General features: G+C 40.7%; 1 protein-coding gene across 2 annotated transcripts in view; it reads right to left on the bottom strand.

Annotated features, from left to right (window-relative positions):
• Positions 1-18,594, bottom strand: part of CRB1 (crumbs cell polarity complex component 1) — a 280,936-nt gene that overhangs the window by 19,675 nt on the left and 242,667 nt on the right. For both annotated transcript variants that reach the window (XM_067020765.1, XM_067020771.1), the window contains 2 exons: positions 18,178-18,306; positions 14,603-14,729 (listed from right to left, as the gene is read on the bottom strand). In XM_067020765.1, coding sequence (XP_066876866.1) covers positions 14,603-14,729; positions 18,178-18,306 — 256 coding nt within the window. The remainder of the gene's footprint in view (positions 1-14,602; positions 14,730-18,177; positions 18,307-18,594) is intronic.

Genomic DNA, 18,594 nt, shown 5'->3' on the forward strand with positions numbered 1-18,594 from the left:
TACTGAAGCACCTGCTCTGCCAGGCAGGATTGCCAGGCACTGAGGTTTCCAAGTTCAACAGCCTTCCTGAAGCTCACAGCCTGCAGAGGCATCTGCACTATTGCTCCTGGGTAAGTGGGGCCCCCGACCCAGAGCCCGGATGCTCGGGGCTACACCTTCCGAACTGGATCTTCTTGCGAAAGGTGCGCTCAGCCTCTGACTCTGTGTTCTCATCAGTCAAATGGGGAGATAATACCACCCAAGTCTTGGCATTTTTGTGACAGATAATTAAGACAATGTGTGGGATGACCTTAGCATAGCGGCTGGCTCAGAGTAAGCTCTACAGTTATTAAACTTTATCGGCCTTGTTACCATTAAACGTTACGATGGAGGTGTGTTCGGGATGGTGTGGGAATGTGAAGGCTCTCCCAGCCCTGACCGGGAGGGAGAAGAGAAAGGAAGCCTTCGCTGGCAAGTTCTGAGCACATATATACTTGACCAGGCAAAGAAGGATGAAACGAGAGTTCAAAGCTCACAGAGCAAAGAGCAACAGATTCTTTAAAATGCCTTTTTTTCAAAGTCGCAACAGTGGTCAGTTCCTCCTGGTTTTAGAGGAGGTGAATTAAAAGGACATGGATTTTAACAATTCAACATATTCATCTTTGAAGAGAAGAAAACTTAAAGTCCTCTCCTGAATCACTAAGATTTTTAGGGGCCCCATCCATTCTGCTATAATGGAATGCTTTCCTAAAAGCAAAGAGGAAGTCAGATTAAATATATCCCGGAGGGCTGCTCTGAGAGTGTCCTTGGGTGTCCACGTGGCTATGTCAGAGGCGAGAGCCTACATCTTTATGAATCTAAGCTGCCTCTGGGAAATGGTTCAGTAAAGAGCCAATTTATATCAAATTTCACTTCAACATGAATAATAGGGTTCTGTGCGTTTGTTCCTTGGATGGAAGTAACGTTCCTCTAATGGAGAATGTAGATCACTTATCCTCAAGACCCTACCATCACCAAAGGGGTTACTAAAGACCAAGCCTTGCCTTTTTCATTCTGTGAATTTGGTGGGGAAAATGGGCCAACTTTCTGTACTTAATACGCACTATCAGTTTCATCTTAATTTTAATAACTATGGGACAGGCTGAATACACACACATACACACAAACGGTTCTCAAAGTTAGAAACTGCCACTTTGAACTCACCTCAAAAACACTTCACTCATTATATCAGTAAGTTAGTTAATAGTTATTATCTACTATACACGACACCAAGTTGGCTATTGAAAAATGTGAGGGAACATACTAGCTTTAAAACCGATGTTTTCCTGAGTTTTAGGTATCAACCAGAGTGATTTCATTCATTCATCAGAAATTAATATGTGCTTTGCCACTTTGAATTACAAATATACGGGTACCTCAAATTTCCTTTATAACACAGTCTTGCTATCAGCATAGGATTATCAAAAAATGTCAGGGGAAGTGGGTGGAAGTAATATTATTCAGAGATTTATGTGCAACTAAATTAAATTCAGGTAGACAATGAAACAATCGTGAAGATGCTTTCCAAATGATCAAATATATTTCTTTGCAAACAGCCTGTTTGTTTTTGGAGGAGTTATATTTAATACGGCGCTTCCTTCCTCTGTACAGCTGGTCTCCAGTAGATTTCCATCCCACGTGAAATAATCTGTGGTTCAGTCATTACAATGTGAGAAGAAGATAATAGCCACGATCTTTATGCCCTTTTAGAAGGAAAGAATTTTTTCTATTTTTATCAAGGCTGGGAAAATAACATACATATAACCCATAAATATACATTATGAGTCACAAAAGTGTCAAGGAAAAATAAAGTTAAAACAAGTACCAACTTCAGGTCAGGTGTCTTGATATTTAAATTTGTTCACAGAAGAAATGTCCTAGAGTGTGCCCGGTTTTTGGCTCTCACAAAAATGATTGGCAATGGATTCAGTGAGCTGCAGCCTCCTTTCCTAAAGCCAGTGTAAGTCAGTCGAGAAGAAAATCCGTACTGTATAAGAATGTACACACTCCATTTTTGAAGAGAAAAATCAGGGGAAGCTAAATTCGCGTTATGTTAAACGAGACGACATCATGATATTCACTTGCATACTAGCAGTCTTCAGTTTTGTTGGCCACAACTCTGTGTTTAATAGATGGGACCCATGCCCAAAGTTTTTCTTTTTTTTTTTTTTTTTGCTATTTTTTTTTTTTTTTTGCGGTATGCGGGCCTCTCACTGTTGTGGCCTCTCCCGTTGCGGGGCACAGGCTCCGGACGCACAGGCTCAGCGGCCATGGCTCACGGGCTTAGTTGCTCCGCGGCATGTGGGATCTTCCCGGACCGGGGCACGAACCCGTGTCTCCTGCATCGGCAGGCGGATTCTCAACCACTGCGCCACCAGGGAAGCCCCCAAAGTTTTTCTTGAGTAAAAAGCAAGGGGAATAACTCAAGAAAATGATAGCAAGATGCAGTCAAGTTCATTATTCCCTTTGAGTCATTTTGGCAGGTTAATTGGTTTGTAACGTGGTCATCTGATTTCTAAAAGGATCTGTGATCGACTTCAGTGACACTCTGAAGAGAATGGAAGTGTGTCAGGTAGAGATGATGCTTCTCCGGGGGGGATAACTAGGATGTGTCTCGGTTTTCCTAGGACAACGTCAGTTCAGGCTGTTGTGCCAATGTAATTGGGAAGAGTGCTTCCGTTCCCTCTCCAAGTATTCCAGGTGAACAAGAAATAGTACAGTCATCCGTGTCATAAGCAACACACGTCATTACATTCACTTCAGATGTCCCCATGGTTTACAAAATTGGAGAACTGTGTGGGTGGAGCTCCACACGGGAGACCCCCAGTTCCCTTAGTCTAAGCTCTTCAGAGCAGCAGCACGTCTTTTGCGTATATTTTAGTTTCTCACCAAGCTTGGCTCAGAGCCTTGTTTATAGCAGACCCTTGATAATGGTGGATGAATGGGTAAATAACTGATTTTAAAAATCAGTTTCCACAAAGTCCAATATTGTAGCAAGGCAATGATCACTTTAGGGAGATTTTTTTTTTTTTTTTTTTTTTTTTTTTTTTTTTTTTTTTTATGATGAGAACTGATTTGACAGGTAGCTAAAAAGATGTATGGTTTGGTTAGCTAGTCAACTCAGCGGCAAACTTCACCTGTTTATTACCCTCTGCTGTCTGTGGTTTAACACCAACCAATTAATTCACTTATGCCTGCAATCCAGGAGCCCTGCTCTCTATCGCCGGTTTCCATTCTACTTTGGACACATGAAGAGATGTGTTCGGAAGGTGAAACTCTATGTTACATGATTTCTGTGAAGCCGGTGGTGATGACCTCACATTAAGAAATGAAGAGCATTAATTATAGTTGGTGAAGCAGAAATCTTAATAATGTGTGAAGAGATGAAAGGAAAACAGATTAGTGAACTGAATCAGACTCGATTTCAGTGATTGAGATACATCAAAATAACATTTAAGAACCTTTTCCTGTGTTAGTGCTATATTTACTCCTTCCTGAATGTTAATTAGTGGAAACTCAGTGAAAAGTGATGGGGCTTTTTAAAATTGTGATTTGGAGAGAATATCATTCTGGGTGCCTCTTTCCTGAAAGTCAGACTGAGAGCCTGGAGAGACTGCTGTTCAGAGAAAGACGCTGGGCCCTCGGCCAGTGCCCTGTTCCCATCAGGAGCCCGAGGATGTGGGCCGGTCGGCGTCACCCTTGACATCAGCCTTGTGAATCAAACACAACCCTAATCCTCTCAGAAACCATGCATGACTCTGTCATTCACAAACGACCCCAAGTCCCTGACGAGTTTATTTTTCTTTTCTGCTTTGCTCTCTTAATTTAATGAATTTTGTTTAACTTTATTAGTATAAAGAAGAATTTCCTATCACTTGCTAGACTTACTGTGTTTCAATGAATGGTTCCCACCCTGAAAATCTGGGACTTTCTGAACAGGTTCCCTCAATCAGGCCATCTATTCATTTACATGAATGTTCGGACTCTTCATTTAGCCAGAATAAAGAGTAATTTTGTTGTTAGACACATCTGCCCACTCCCCAAATCCCCTGTCTTCTATTACACAGTCACCTCCCTTTTCCTTCTAGAGGTGTAGCAAACAGTCATAGGCACCAAAGTTTTAGGGTTGAACTGGAAAGAAGTTCCTGTTTGGTTTTCCAAACCATTATTGATGATAGCTAACATTTTTTATTTTTGCCAATTTGGACCACAATAACAAAGGAACTCCTGCTAATTATCCCTACATCTCCTTCTTAACTGGTGATCTCAAACCTTTCTTTAGCATGAGATTTGGAAATGGAAGACTCTGATGAACCCAAGCTCTGATGTTTCCTATACATTTGGCCTTGAGCAATTCAGGTAACCTCTTTAAGTCTCTATTTATCTTTAAATAAAGATAATAGTGCCTCTCAGCGTGATTATGAGGGGGAAAAACTGGAGTTATTAATGTAAGTAGTAGAAAATGTGACAATTTTTAACCTCCCACCAAAGAAAACCACAGGACCAGATGGTTTCACTAGTAAATCCTACCAAACATTTAAAAAAGAATTAACTCCAGACCCCCCCGGCACTCCAATGGTTAAGACTCCATGCATGCAGTGTAGGGGGTGCGGGTTCGATCCCTGGTCAGGGAACAAATATCCCACATGCTGTGCAGTGTGGCCAAAAAAAATAATAATTATTATTTAAAAAATTTAAAATATAAAAATAAAGAAAAAAATTGACTCAATTTCTTCTCAATCTTTTCCAAAAAAGTGGAGAGGAGGGAACATATCCAAAATCATTTTATAAGATCAACATGACCCCAATACCAAAGCCAGACAAAGACACCACAAGAAAAAAAACTACAGGCCAATATCCTTGCTAAACATCAATGCAAAAACCACAACAAAATACTAATAAACCAAATTCCAACAACATATGAAAAGGATTGTACACCATGATCAAGTTAGATTTATTCCAGGGATGCAAGGATGGTTTGACATATGAAAATTAATCAGTGTAATATACCACATTAACAGAATAAAGGGAAAAAAATCACATGATCATCTCAACTGATGCAGAAAAAGCATTTGACAAAACTCAATACTATTTTATGATAAAAACACTGAAAAAACTAGGAATAGAAGAAAATTACCTCAACACAATAAAGTCCATAAATGAAAAGACCACATATTCAATGGTGAAAAACTGAAAGCTTTCCCTCTAAAATCTGGAAAAAGGCAAGAATTCCCACCCTTGCCACTTCTAGTCAGCATAGTAATGGAAGTCTTAGCTAGAGCAATTAGATAAGAAAAAGATATAAAAGTCTTCCAAATTGGAAATAAGTAAAATTTGTCTGTTTGTAGATGACATCTTATATGTAGAAAACTGTAAAAACTCCACAAACAACTTGTAAAACTAATAAACAAAATCAGCAAAGTTGGAGGATACAAAATCAACACACAAAAAGCAGTTGAATTTCCATACACTAACAATGGACAACTAATTAGAAAAGGAAATTATTAAAACAACCCTATGTATAATAGCACCAAAAGAATAATTCACTTAGGAATAAACTTAATCGAGGAGCTGAAAGACTCGTACACTGAAAATTATAAAATATTAATGAAATAAATGAAAGAGGACACGAATTAATGAGAAGACAGCCTGTGTTCATGGATTGGAAGAATTAATATTGTTAAAATGTCCATATCACTTAAAGCTATCTACATATTCAATATAATTCCTATTAAATTCCCAATGACATTTTTTTTCAGAAAAAAAAAAAGCTAACATTTATACAGAATCTCAAAGGGCCCTGAGTAGCCAAAACAATTTTGAGAAAAAAGAAACCTGGAGGCCTCACAAGTTTTGATTTCAAAATATACTACAAAGTAATCAAAATAGTATGGTACTAGAATAAAGACAGGCATATAGACCAATGGAACAGAATGGATGGCCCAGAAATACACCCTTGGATATATATAGTCAGCTGATCTTTGACAAAGGTGCCAAGAATACATTACAGGGAAAGGATGGTCTCTTCTCAACAAATGGTGCTGGGAAAACCAGAAATCCATGTGCAAAAAACTGATATTAGACTCTATCTTACACCATACACAAAAATTGAACTCAAAGTGGATTAAAGACCTAAACATAAGACCTGAAACTGTAAAACTCTTAGAATAAAACATAGGGGAGAAAACCCCTGGCATAGGATTTGGCGATGATTTCATGAACACAATGCCAAAAGCACAGGCAACAAAAGCAAAAATAGACAAGTAGAGCTACATCAAACTTAAAAACTTCTGCACCGCGAAGGAGACAAACAACAGAGTGAAAAGACAACCTATGAAATTTCCAAGAAAATACTTGCCAACTCTCTTTCTAATAAGGGATTAATATTCAGAATATGTAAGGAACTCCTACAACTCAGTAGTGAAAAAAATAAAAAGCTAATTAAAAAAGGGGGTAAGGACATGAATAGACATCAAGTAAGGCACATCCTCTCTGAGCCTTAGATTCTTCATGTTTTATAGAAAGAAGCTGGACTAGATGGTTTATGAGAACTTTTTAACTCTTTGATTCTCTGTTCTGCATTAATAATTCAAACTTTAGGAGAAGTATCCTGGCACTCATCAGGCCCTTCTTAGGTGATAGGTAAAACAATATGAAGTTGCCATGTTGGCAAAATATGCAATTTCATGTGGTTCTGTCTAATATTTCCGTGTCATGTACTTCCGTGTAATGATTGAAAGAGAATTAACTTAATATTCCTTTAGAGGACACCCTACACTTACACTGGAATATTTTTCTAACATCGTGATTTTACCATAAGAGTTAAAAAAGAAAAACACCACCCAAATAAACTTTCCCAGGTGCTCTATTTTACCCTGGCTACTGCCTTGATTCTCTTGCAGATCTTGCCTGAAACTGATTGATTGCAGAGCAATACCAACCTCAAAGTTTGCTCTCGAAAGCATGTGAAGAACAGGACAAGCATCCAGGCCCAGCCCAGTCTTGCTATGGATGATAAAGATGCCTTTCAGAGGGTGAGTGAGGCAGAACTGATGGTGTTAATAGCCTTTCAACTTCAAAGGAAGCAGCATAAGAGACTACTGTATCTAAAAACATATTCTTTTTTAAAAATTTAATTAATTAATTAATTAATTAATTAATGGCTGTGTTGGGTCTTCGTTGCTGTGCGCTGGCTTCTCACTGCGGAGCATGGGCTCCAGGCGTGCAGGCTTCAGTAGCTGTGGTTTGAAGGCTCTAGAGCTCAGGCTCAGCAGTTGTGGCGCACGGGCTTAGTTGCTCCGCGGCATGTGGGATCTTCCTGGACCAGGGCTCAAACCCGTGACCCCTGCATTGGCAGGCGGATTCCTAACCACTGCGCCACCAGGGAGGCCCTAAAAATATATTCTTAAGGAAATTTCTCATTGTCAAAACTTTCTTCACTATAACAAGGCCCACGGTGTTAATGATATAAAAATCCCAGAGGTATCCTTTCCAATCTTCACTCTTATCCAAAGTATCAGGTGATCCTGGTCAGTTATTTGCCCCTCTACACCACACTTTCCTCAACTAAAAAATTCAAATGTCATTTCTAAACCTAGCCTATAATCTTGCTGTCGTGAGTAATATAGATAAGAATCCTGAGAAATTTCATATGTAAAAAATGCATTAATTGTGCTTAATCAGCTAATCATAGACGCTTAAGAGTGGTCAGGTCCATGCATCGCTCTCAATTAGTGACAAATATTTTCTGCAATATTTATGACATATTGTCACTTAGTTTCTATTTGAATGCTTCCAGGGATGAGAGTTCACTTTGGTGCAAGTCAATGCATTACATTATTGAATAGTTCCAGTGTTAAATTCTTTTCCCTTATGCTGACTTGAAATATTTTTCCTATAAATTCTATTCCTCTGTCTTATTTCTGCTACGTGTATTAATATAGAAAAAATCTACTTTTTCATTTTCATGATAACAATTCAAGCATCTGAAGGCAGTTTCATGCTTTCCTTAAGTCTTCTCTTTCTAGAAGAAACATCCCCTATCCTTAGACTGTTTCTAAAATGCCTTTTTCTCTAGGCCTGGAAGTCATCAAGGTTTTCATTTGAATGTGGTGCCTGGAAGTAAAACCTACACTTCTGAAGTGACTTGGTCAGTACCTAAGTCAGAAGGAAAACAATAACCCTTGTTCTGGGACCAAATGCTTATGTTAATACAGTTTAAGACTAACTTCTTAAAATTACAGTTCTCACTTCTGTTAAGGACAATGTAGCTTCTATTAGGCCAACATTTCAGCATGTCACAGAAATAGAAAAAACAATACTAAAATTTGTAGGGAACCTCAAAAGACTCTAATAGCCAAAGCAACCTTGAGAAAGAAGAACAAAGCTGGAGGCATCACACTTCCTGATTTCAAACTATATTACAGAGCTAGAGTAGTCCCCATGGTATGGTATTGCCATAAAAATGGACACATAGATCAATGGAACAGAATAGAGAGCCCAGAAAAAACCTGCACGTATATGGCCAATTAATTTATGACAATGGAGGCAAGAATATAAAATGGAGAAAGAATAATCTCTTCAATAAGTGGTGGTGGAAAAACTGGACAGTTACATGCAAAAGAATGAAACTGGGCCCCAGTCTTATACCATGCTGTACTAAATCAACTCAAACTGGATTGAAGACCTGCATGTATAACCTGAAACCATAAAACTCCTAAAAGCGTAAAACTTCCAGAAGGAAACATAGGGGGTAAGCTCCCAGACATTGGTGTTGCCAATGGTTTTCTTTGGATTTGACACAAGCAAAAAAAAGCAAGTGAGTTTTATATCAAACTGGAAAGCTTCTGCACAGCAAAGGAAACCATCAACAAAATGAAAAGGGAATCTACAGAATAGAAGAAAATATTTGCAAATGTATATCTGATAGGGGGTTAATATCCAAATTATATAAAGAACACATACAACTCAATAGAAAAATAACCCCAAACAATCCAATTAACAAATGGACAGAGGATCGGAATAGACATTTTTCCAAAGAAGACACACAAATGATCAAAAAGATACATGAAAAGATGCTCAACATCACTAATCATTCAGTCAATGCAAATCAAAACCACAATGAGATACCATCTCACACCTGTCAGAATGGCTATCATCAAAATGACAAAAAATAACAAGTGTTAGAGAACATGTGGACAAAAGGGAAACCCCCTCATGCACTGTTGGTGGGAATGTAAATTGGTGCAGCCACTATGGAAAACAGCATGGAGTTTCCTCAAAAAATTAAAAATAGAGCTACCATATAATCCAGCAATTCCACTCATGGGTATGTATCCAAAGGAAATGAAAAGAGGATCTTGCAGAGGTAAGTGCGTTTATATACACACAGTTGACCCTTGAATAACGCAGAGGTTAGGGGTGCCCCCCCTCCTCAAAGTAACAAATCTGCGTATAACTTATAGCCGGCCCGCCACACGTGCCGTTCCTCCATATTCGTGGTTCCTCCATCTCCACGGCTCCGCATCCTGGATGTCAACCAACCTCGGACTCTAGCGTTCTATAGTTACTATTCAAAAACAAGCCGTGTATAAGTCAGTGGACCCTCGCAGTTCAGACCTGTGTTGTTCAAGGTCAACAGTATATAAAATGGACTCTTACTCAGTCGTGACAATGAAGGAAACCCTGCTCTTTGCACCAGCATGGATGGACTTGGAGGGCATTATGCCAAGTGAAGCAAGTCAGACAGAGAAAGACAAACACCGTATGATCTCACTCATATATGGAATCGAAAAACATTGAACTCGAAGAAGCAGAGAGCAGAATGGTGGCTGCCAGGGGCTGAGGAGTGGGGAAAACGGAGAGATGCTGGTCAAAGGTCTGGTCAAAGGTCAAAGGTCAAAAACAAACTTTCAGTTGTAAGATGAATAAGTTCCAGGGATCTAATGTACACCATGGTGACCATATATAGTTAATACTACTGTACTATTGAAAGTTGCTAAGGGAGAGGATCTTAGATGTTCTCACCACAAAAAAGAAATCGTAGTCATGTGATGTGATGGAGGTATTAGCTGATGCTAAGGTGGTCATCATTTTGCAAAATACAAGTGTATCAAACCAACACACCGGACACCCTAACCTTACAGGATGTTATATGTCAATTATATCTCAACAAAGCTGGGAAAATACTAAAAAAATACAAGTGAACAAATACAAAAAATACAAAAAAAAAATACAGATATGGAGAATAAAATGCAAAAGTTCAATAGATCTGTAATAAGACTTCCAAATGTATACTCTCAGCTTGCCGTGTCTCTTGAACTTCAGACTGGAATAGTCACACTAACTAATAATTGTACTTGGATAGTCCATTGACCTTACATGTATTCATTTATTCAATTAACAAAAATTTAAAAAATAAGATTCAACAAATTTAGCCCTCCATGTACTCAGATCTACAGCTTCTCCCAAACAATCATAAGATCTTCCTGCTTCAAACTTTGTTAAAAGAAGCCCTTTCTCTACATCCCGTTTCACTATAGAAGGTAGCTCAAAGCGCCCTGCCCTTCTGTCTGTATCGCGGCAACAGCCTCCTAAAGGTGTCGTTATGGGTCCAGTCTTGCCCTGCTTTGAATCCGTTCTCTCCCTAGATGCCCAAGTAATCTTCTAACGTGCAAGCGTAATCATGTCACCTCTCTGAACCCTGTCAAAGACTCTCCATTGCTCTGAGGAAGAAAAGCCTAGATCCCTGACACGGCTTCCGAGGACTCACTTCCACTGGCTCTGCAGCCTCCGGCTTACTCCTCCCCGCGCCAGCCGCCACCCCCACTTCAAATGGCCGCACTGCACACCTCTGCAGCCCCTTCTGCTGACACGCCCCCCGCTACCCCAGCCCTCCTGACACAACCTCATGTCTGTTTGCCTTTGAGTCTCAGCTTAGGCTTTGGGACGTTCTTTGACCTTCTGCCTTTAAGACTGGGCAAAAATGCCCCTCCTCTGTGCTCCTCTAGAGCTGGCACTAAGTTCCATCCTAACACGGACCCAGGAACTCTCCTCCTCTGTTGACCTACATCCTCTGTAACAGCGCTCCCCAAGCTTTTTGGCACAAGGGACCCATTTCGTGGAAGACAATTTTCCCACAGACCCCGGAGGCGGGGGCGTGCAGGGGGATGGCTCAGGCGGTAATGCCAGCGATGAGGGGATGGCTCAGGCGGTAATGTGGGCGATGCAGAGCGGCAGGGGAAGCTCCAGCTCACCTGTCCACCGCTCACCTCCCACTGGGCAGCCGGCTCCCTAACAGGCTGTGGGCCGGTACCAGGGTTGGGGACCCCTGCTCTACAAGACCCTCAACTTGCGGGCAAGTGCTGTGTCTAATCTACAGTTGTATTCTCAGTATCTAGTCCAGGGCACAGCACAGAGTAGGTATTCATCAGATATTTGCTGAATAAGTCAGAAGAGTAAAGTAGAGAAGTGAAATTAGTCCACATTAGTAATAATTTTGGTAGTTGAGAATAATTTTTGTATTTCTTTCACTGGTTTTCTTTCTAAATCACTAAACTCAAATTTTATGTATAACCATTTCTAGAAGAGGCTCCATTTAAATTTTGCAAAATTAAAGCTGAATAACTTCTGCTTTAAAACTCAGACATGGCAAAAGGATCTTTAAATACAATTTAGTGAAGAATTTGGAAGGTGAGAGATATTGGTGGCCCTTATATTGAAAAAAAAAAAAGTATTTATAAAAGGTTTATCACAGTCCCTGGCACAGAGAAGGTTCTTGATAGCGTTAAGTGAATTTGTCTTTCTGTGCTGTCAAAACACTAACTTCTCCAAACCTCCCTGTTCTCCAGAAAGGAGGGCGATAAAAACCACTCCCCATGTACACACACACAGAAGGAAAAGGCATGGCCGAAGATAGAGATATAGCCTTGTTTAGTTCAAATGTTGAACCTTAAAAAAGAACAAAATAAAAGAAATTTAAATTCAACTACTATAGGTTATGCTTCAGAAATGGGGTCTAGAGGAGTCTGCGTGAATTTCTGTCACTCAGGTGAGATGGCCCCTCCTCAGAGCCAGGTTAACTATGGCTACAGCTCTGGTGGGGACGACGCAAATCAATAGTAAGAATGACTGAGGATGTCATCAATACTAGAATTACAACTAGAGGAATGCCTGCCACAGAGGGAAAGTATCAATACATGAAACGTTGACCTTCACTGCCGCAGGTGTTTACCTGCAGTAACACGTTTGGGGAAAGAGACCATAATTCAGGGAGATCAGCACAGGTACTTCCACGTTCATCATGTGGGGTGTGTGTGTGTGTGTGTGTGTGTGTGTGTGTGTGTGTGTGTGCGCGCGCGCCTGGCTTGTGGACATCTTAGCGTGCAAGACACAGTCAAGCCAAATAAGACAGTTATCAGAGGATGAGGAGTAGAGATACAGAAACAACGGTTTTATTTTTCTGCACAAATGTGCAAAAGCCAGAGCCACACACAATGCAATTGAAAATACAGAAGAAGACAGAGAAAAGGGAGTGTTTTTAAGTCAGCCATGACAAGACATCGGAAAACAGAAAAGCAACTACTGACAATTACAGTGACAACAGAGGCAGGCATCAGAATTGTACAGAGAAAGAGATGGTGAGTGATTCTTAAACATATTTGGAAGGAAACTTGTTACATTTGGAATGACCTGTAAGTATATAATTACGGATATGCCCAATGGGAGCAAATGTGAAAACTGTACACGTGGTCTTTGGCTGTTTCAATTTTGCGCTTACTTCAGATAATACGGGAATGCAAATATTGATGGGAAGGTTTTCCCCATGTCTCTTGCCATGAAATGTAGCTTTGGAACAGATCGGCTGAGATGGCAGGATGGCACGTACTGTGTAGAGGCGAGGGGAGCGGGGTGTAGAAAGGAAAGACTTCAACGTGAGTCTCTCCAAGTTAAGTGCCTGCTAGCACTCCACAGGATAAATTTGCTGCATAAAATCCTCTATTATGGTTGAAAAATAAAACTGAAGATATTTCCTTTGCTTTTATAGTATACTACTTTGTAATTTTGATTTCATGGTATAGTTAAGTTTACCTTGGTAATTTCCAAAGAAAAACAAGTTTCTTAAAACAGTTGGAACTAAATGAGTATTGGATATCACCCAATGGATAAATTACCCTCACATTTTCAAACCAGGGCAGCTCCTAAAGACACAAACACCTTTACAAAATGATATTTGGTGGGCCATTGTTATTATAGTTGCTTTCTAAATTAATTCATAGGATCAAATTGTTTTCCCTTTAAATGAACACAAATAATGGCTCCTTTGGAAGGTATATCCACACGAAGATATTTAGCATAAATGATAACATGCAGTGTGGAAGCAATAAAAATATTAGCAAATAAAAGTTATTTTCTAATTACTATTTCATATACTCTAAGCAAGAATATATTAATATTTGCATACCTTATTAATTTACTTTGTAGATCCATCATTTCAGGTATTTGTTTCTTAAAAAAGTCATAACGCCAAATATACGTTGATTATAATAGGTACTATGCTTTTTTTCTCAGATAGTTGAAGAGGATAAATTTACTTGCAAATTTTACAAAAATATGCCTCCAAGAAATTCAAGTTTTATAATTTACATTTTTAGTGTATGCATATACAATAATGCTTATTTCTTTATTGAATATGCATCGAAAAGCAATTGAGATTAGTCCATTTGATAGAAATGTCGATAAGCTCATAAATCTATAAGCAATTAACAAAAAGTTATTATTTGTATAGAAAATACTGCAGGAAAAAGAAATGGAGAAAGGTTTTATCTGTCATTTTTTCTGAGGAAGGGAGGTTTTTATGGAATTGTAAATTATACTGGTGAGGTATATAACTTGAGAATTGATACCAACTGTATTAGAAAATTTTCTTTCTAGATTTTGAGGGATTTCATGGAATTTCCCACTTTCTCTTTATATATATTTTTAACTTACCAGAGAACTGACAACACTTCATCTGAATAGCTTGTATAAGAGCATAGATGGATATAAAAAGTTTAATCACTAATTTTCAAATTATCATGTCATGAATAATAGGAATGAAAGAACATAAATGACTGAGGATGAAGGCGAATGAGGGCAACCTATACTGTAAAAGCACACACAAGAATGGGGTGTGGGAGAAAGTTGTTTCTTACTGCAGCGGTCATTCAAATACAGAAGCGCTAAGAATGATGGCACATTTGTACTAAATACTCTCAACAGTGAGACGTTTCTGCTATATTAAGAACAATTCTTTTTTTTGCATTTAGAGCCTTAATAGGTAAATATCTGACGTACTCATAAAGTGCTTGCAATATGCTTAAAACAGTCCTTGAATTTATTTTAATTTTCAAGATGGTTTTTATTTCAAGGCATCTCTTGAAATTCATGGCTTTAAAGTTTGGGAATGTTCACAGGTACGTCAATACTCATCCTGTTCACCCCACTCGACCACGGGCTCATCATTCATGCGCAGAATGAGGTAAGAAAGAAGCTGGAAGAGGTTCTGCCAGAGTAGCAGGGAGGCATAGAAGGAGAGGCCGCTTACGTCCAGCTCACAGCGCGCGCCGGTGAAGGCCAAATCACAGACGCACTGGAACTTGTTCGGCAAGTCGTGGCATTGGCCTCCATTGAGGCAGGGATCAGAGGCACACTCATCAATGTCCTTGTCACACCTTGAAAAGAGAAGCAGCAGAAAGCCGGGCCTCAATTCAGTAAGTTGGCTGTGAAATGAATGGGGAGGGAGAACGCTGGCCTGATCCACATAGAGCAGCGCGGTGTAACCGACCAGTCCCCGTTCCCTTTGTTGCATATGCTCGATAACGTGGGAGATAATCTTCAAATTTCCTTTCACAAATTTTGCTTTCGATGAAAATAATTTGTACACACGCACACACACGCACACACACAGTCAATCAGAAAGCGAAAACAGGTGCAAATATCTAGAAACCAAGACAAAATGGGGCCGTGCATAAGTCAGTTTCTCCCTCAAGTGTGTCAGTGTCGCTGCCACCTTGTAAGAGTTCGGTTTATTGGGGTACACGGGGACCAGGAGAGTGAGCTGTAGTCTTTCAACCTAGCGTCTACAGAGCAGACCTCCACTGCGGCTGTGAGGGCTCTACTGCATCAGTGCCCCCAAGCGAAGGGGTCAAGCCCCTCAGAAACAGAAGAATGTATTTGGTTTATTCTGGGAGATTTGGGATTATTACCCATGGGAAACCCATTTTTAACAAAAAGCCAAAATAGATAATAGAAGCTTTTGCACTTGCTAATAAATCAGTTTCATAGCTAAGTGTAATATTTGCATGTGCAGGTAGAATGATTTTTTTCAAAAGCCAAATTTTCCAAAAACAAGTGATATCAATTCTAAGGTAAACAGAAACTTTCCTCTTCCCCGGGACACTGTCATTTATTTCCCCCCCTAATTTTCCATGAACGACTACGTGTTTTATCCAATCACTCATTGAGTAGATATTTATTTAGCACTTACCACGTGCCAAACCCCCTGCTAGGCCTTGGGTTAGATGGGTAACCGAGGCGTCTTTCTTACTTTGGGAAGCTCATACAAAACCTCAGCTTCGGGAATCTCTATAGAGCAGCTCACAAGGTTGACGTCCACTGTAAACAATTTTTCATTCCCCACCTCCTAAGGGGTAAGCGTGCGTGCCTAGGTCATCCACTAATGCCTAGGCTCAAACTGAAGGGCTGAGGTGGTAGGTTGGGCAGGGCCAACCCGAGGCATAAGAGGAGAAAGATTTCTTCCCAGAAAAACAGCTCCTTATCCCCTTAGACAGCAAGCATGGCTGAGACAGTTTGTTTTCCTTTGCTGGCTTAGGCTTCTGGGCTGGAAGGAGACCCCTCTGATCAGACCGGAGCACAACTCGGCGGTTCGAGGGGGCCTGCCAAGCTCTCCCCGCCCTGGGTGGGCCAGAGTGTCCACGGCATCCATCACGTACAGGCTGCCAGCGCGACAGCACCGAGTTGGAGGTCTAACCCGACCGAAGAGAAGGCAATTTGTCAGAGGACAGCTTTTCAATATCTTTGGACTTTATGGAAGTCACATCCCCCTCGGCCTTGGGAGACTGCCCGGTATTTTCTAGCTTTCCTCCAGCTATTCTTTCTCTATTTCTTATCTACTTCTCTTTTGAGCTGAACAGTGCACAATATACACACAACCATTAGAAACATTGTTGGAGCTTTCACGAGAGGTTATTAATAGATAGAAAATCAAAACAAATAAATCCATTGGCCTCCAGTGAATTAACCAATGACGGAAAAGGACTTCGAAAGCACAGAATCCATGGGACATGGGTTCACTATTTTAGAAATCCATTTTCAGTAGAGAAGTTTATCTGAATGAAAAGACTCCTGGGGGAGAAACAGAAACACTGAGCTTCCTTCTCTTACCACATTTCAAGTCAACAATCTGAATTTAAATGCCAGATCCGTTTCTTTTTTAAAAAAAAACAAATAAAAGTTGGAGGAAAGGGAAACGTTTGTTGTAAATAGGAATAAGGTGCGAGTAGTGGAGAAAAATAAGCCAAGGCTTTGAATGAGTTCTATGCATTGGCCATTAAACTTTAATGTGCGATTAAGCATTAAGTGGTGACATGGAAGGCTGCAAGTAACCAGCACTTAAGTATACAGTGAGAGTGTTGTTGAAATTTTAGGACAAGAAAATCTTTGCAGTGTTTTTGATGTATGTGGAATTGGAGGCCAACCGAACGGTCTCTGGGTTAATAATATGGCGCAATGAAAGGGAGAACGTGACTCTAGGCTACACACCTCCGTGCACGTGGATACCCGGGCTGCCTGTGCCGCTTAGAGCCGCCCCTGAAAGCAAGCCGTGCAGGCAAGGGCTGGCCGGCCCTGTCACTGAACGTCGGAAGGGAAAAACGCAGGTGTGGCGGAGATTGCCTGCTGTTTCGTAAACGTGGCAAAAGAGCTGTATCTCTGTGGTGCCCAAAGAACCGGTGGAAATAAAGAAAATTCAAATTAATCCAAACTCTAGATGTTGTGGAGCAAAAATATACCCGTTATTTTATTAACTGCTCTTTGGGGGAAAAGTGATTCAGTCAAGATCTCTTTGTCCAATGTGTTGGGCTTGAATTGATCTAATTTGTTGGGAGGAAGTTTGATCAGAGATCAGTATTATCTTACCCTGGATGATATATGAGATGGAGGAGAACTCTTTCCCTTTTCTTTGAAGTGCTGCAAGTAAAGATTTAGTCATACATGTATGCCAGCACATCTGCAGGGGAGCAGGGGCTTTGAAGGCCGTGCGACCTAGCGGCAGCACGTGTCTGGACTGGCACCTGACCTGTCACTTAAGCTCTTGGCTTCCGTTTACACAAATGCAGAATGGAAATAATAACAATTAGAGACAATAATCACAGTCACAGTAATAACGATCTGTCCGGTGCCTGGCATAGCACTAGAAAAAAATGCTAAAGTATCTGTTGCCTGCTGTTCTAGCATCTCTACCTCGCAGAGCTCCAGTTTGTTACCATTCTGGGAACACTGATCCCCTCGGGAATCGGATAAAAGCTACGGAATGCCGCCCCTTCTTGCACTTGACCTCACCTCGGCCAGTCAAATGCATATGCAAATCTGCCTGCACGTTCAGCAAGTCACAGACCCAAACCAGCGATCACCCCCGTACCGACAACCCCGGCATTAGGTACAGCAGAGCTGAAGGGTTTCTCCGGGAAAGGCAGATTCATCTGGATGAAGTGTGTATACTTTTAGGGTTGAAGGTAATTCTAGGGGCAATCCTTAAGGTTTATTACGTTCTACCTTCACCAACACCCGTGTCTGCATCACGTACTAGAGTTAGTGGGACAGAAACACGCATCCAGAAGTACCTCTAAGAAAACAATATCACATTTTACCATTTTCGAAGCCATATTTCCTTAGTTAAGTCTTGGCTAAAAAAGCGTTCTTCACTTTGACCTAAACTGTAATTTTTCTTCTTTTTTATTGTTTGTCTCTGTCCGGACCTATATTTCAGCACGGATTTTCCTGTGGGAACTGAGATGAAAAATTAGAGGAGAAACAAACGTTGCATAATCTCGTTGTTGCTCAGCCCAGACCTTTCTCCTGTAAAGCTCTGCTGCGACTCACCATTCCCCGGTGAAACCCGGCCGGCACACACATTTTACTTCGCCCTGGAACTCCGTGCAGTTGCCGCCGTTATAGCACGTGACGTTGGTCTTCTCATCCCCACAGGCTGCAGAGGGTAACCTGGTGTATCTAGAGAGAAAAGTAACAGCCACACTGTTACCTCGCTCGTTTCATTTACGAAAACGTTTTAGAAAAGTTCATGTACATAGTCAATGCCAAACTAACTGGGTACTCAGGCTGGCTGAGCCACAAGTGCTTAACTGTGCTGTTTTGTTCCAGAACCCCCTTCTCAGTCCAAGGCTCCTGATGGAGGGCTGCGCTGTACAGAGCATGGCTATCCATTTCACACGGCTACCCAGTGTTCATTCGCGACATAAGATCTCTGCCGGGGGTGGCAATAAATTTAGCGCCAGAAAG

The sequence above is a fragment of the Kogia breviceps genome, chromosome 1 (genome assembly GCF_026419965.1).
Source record: "Kogia breviceps isolate mKogBre1 chromosome 1, mKogBre1 haplotype 1, whole genome shotgun sequence".
NCBI lineage: Eukaryota > Metazoa > Chordata > Mammalia > Artiodactyla > Physeteridae > Kogia > Kogia breviceps.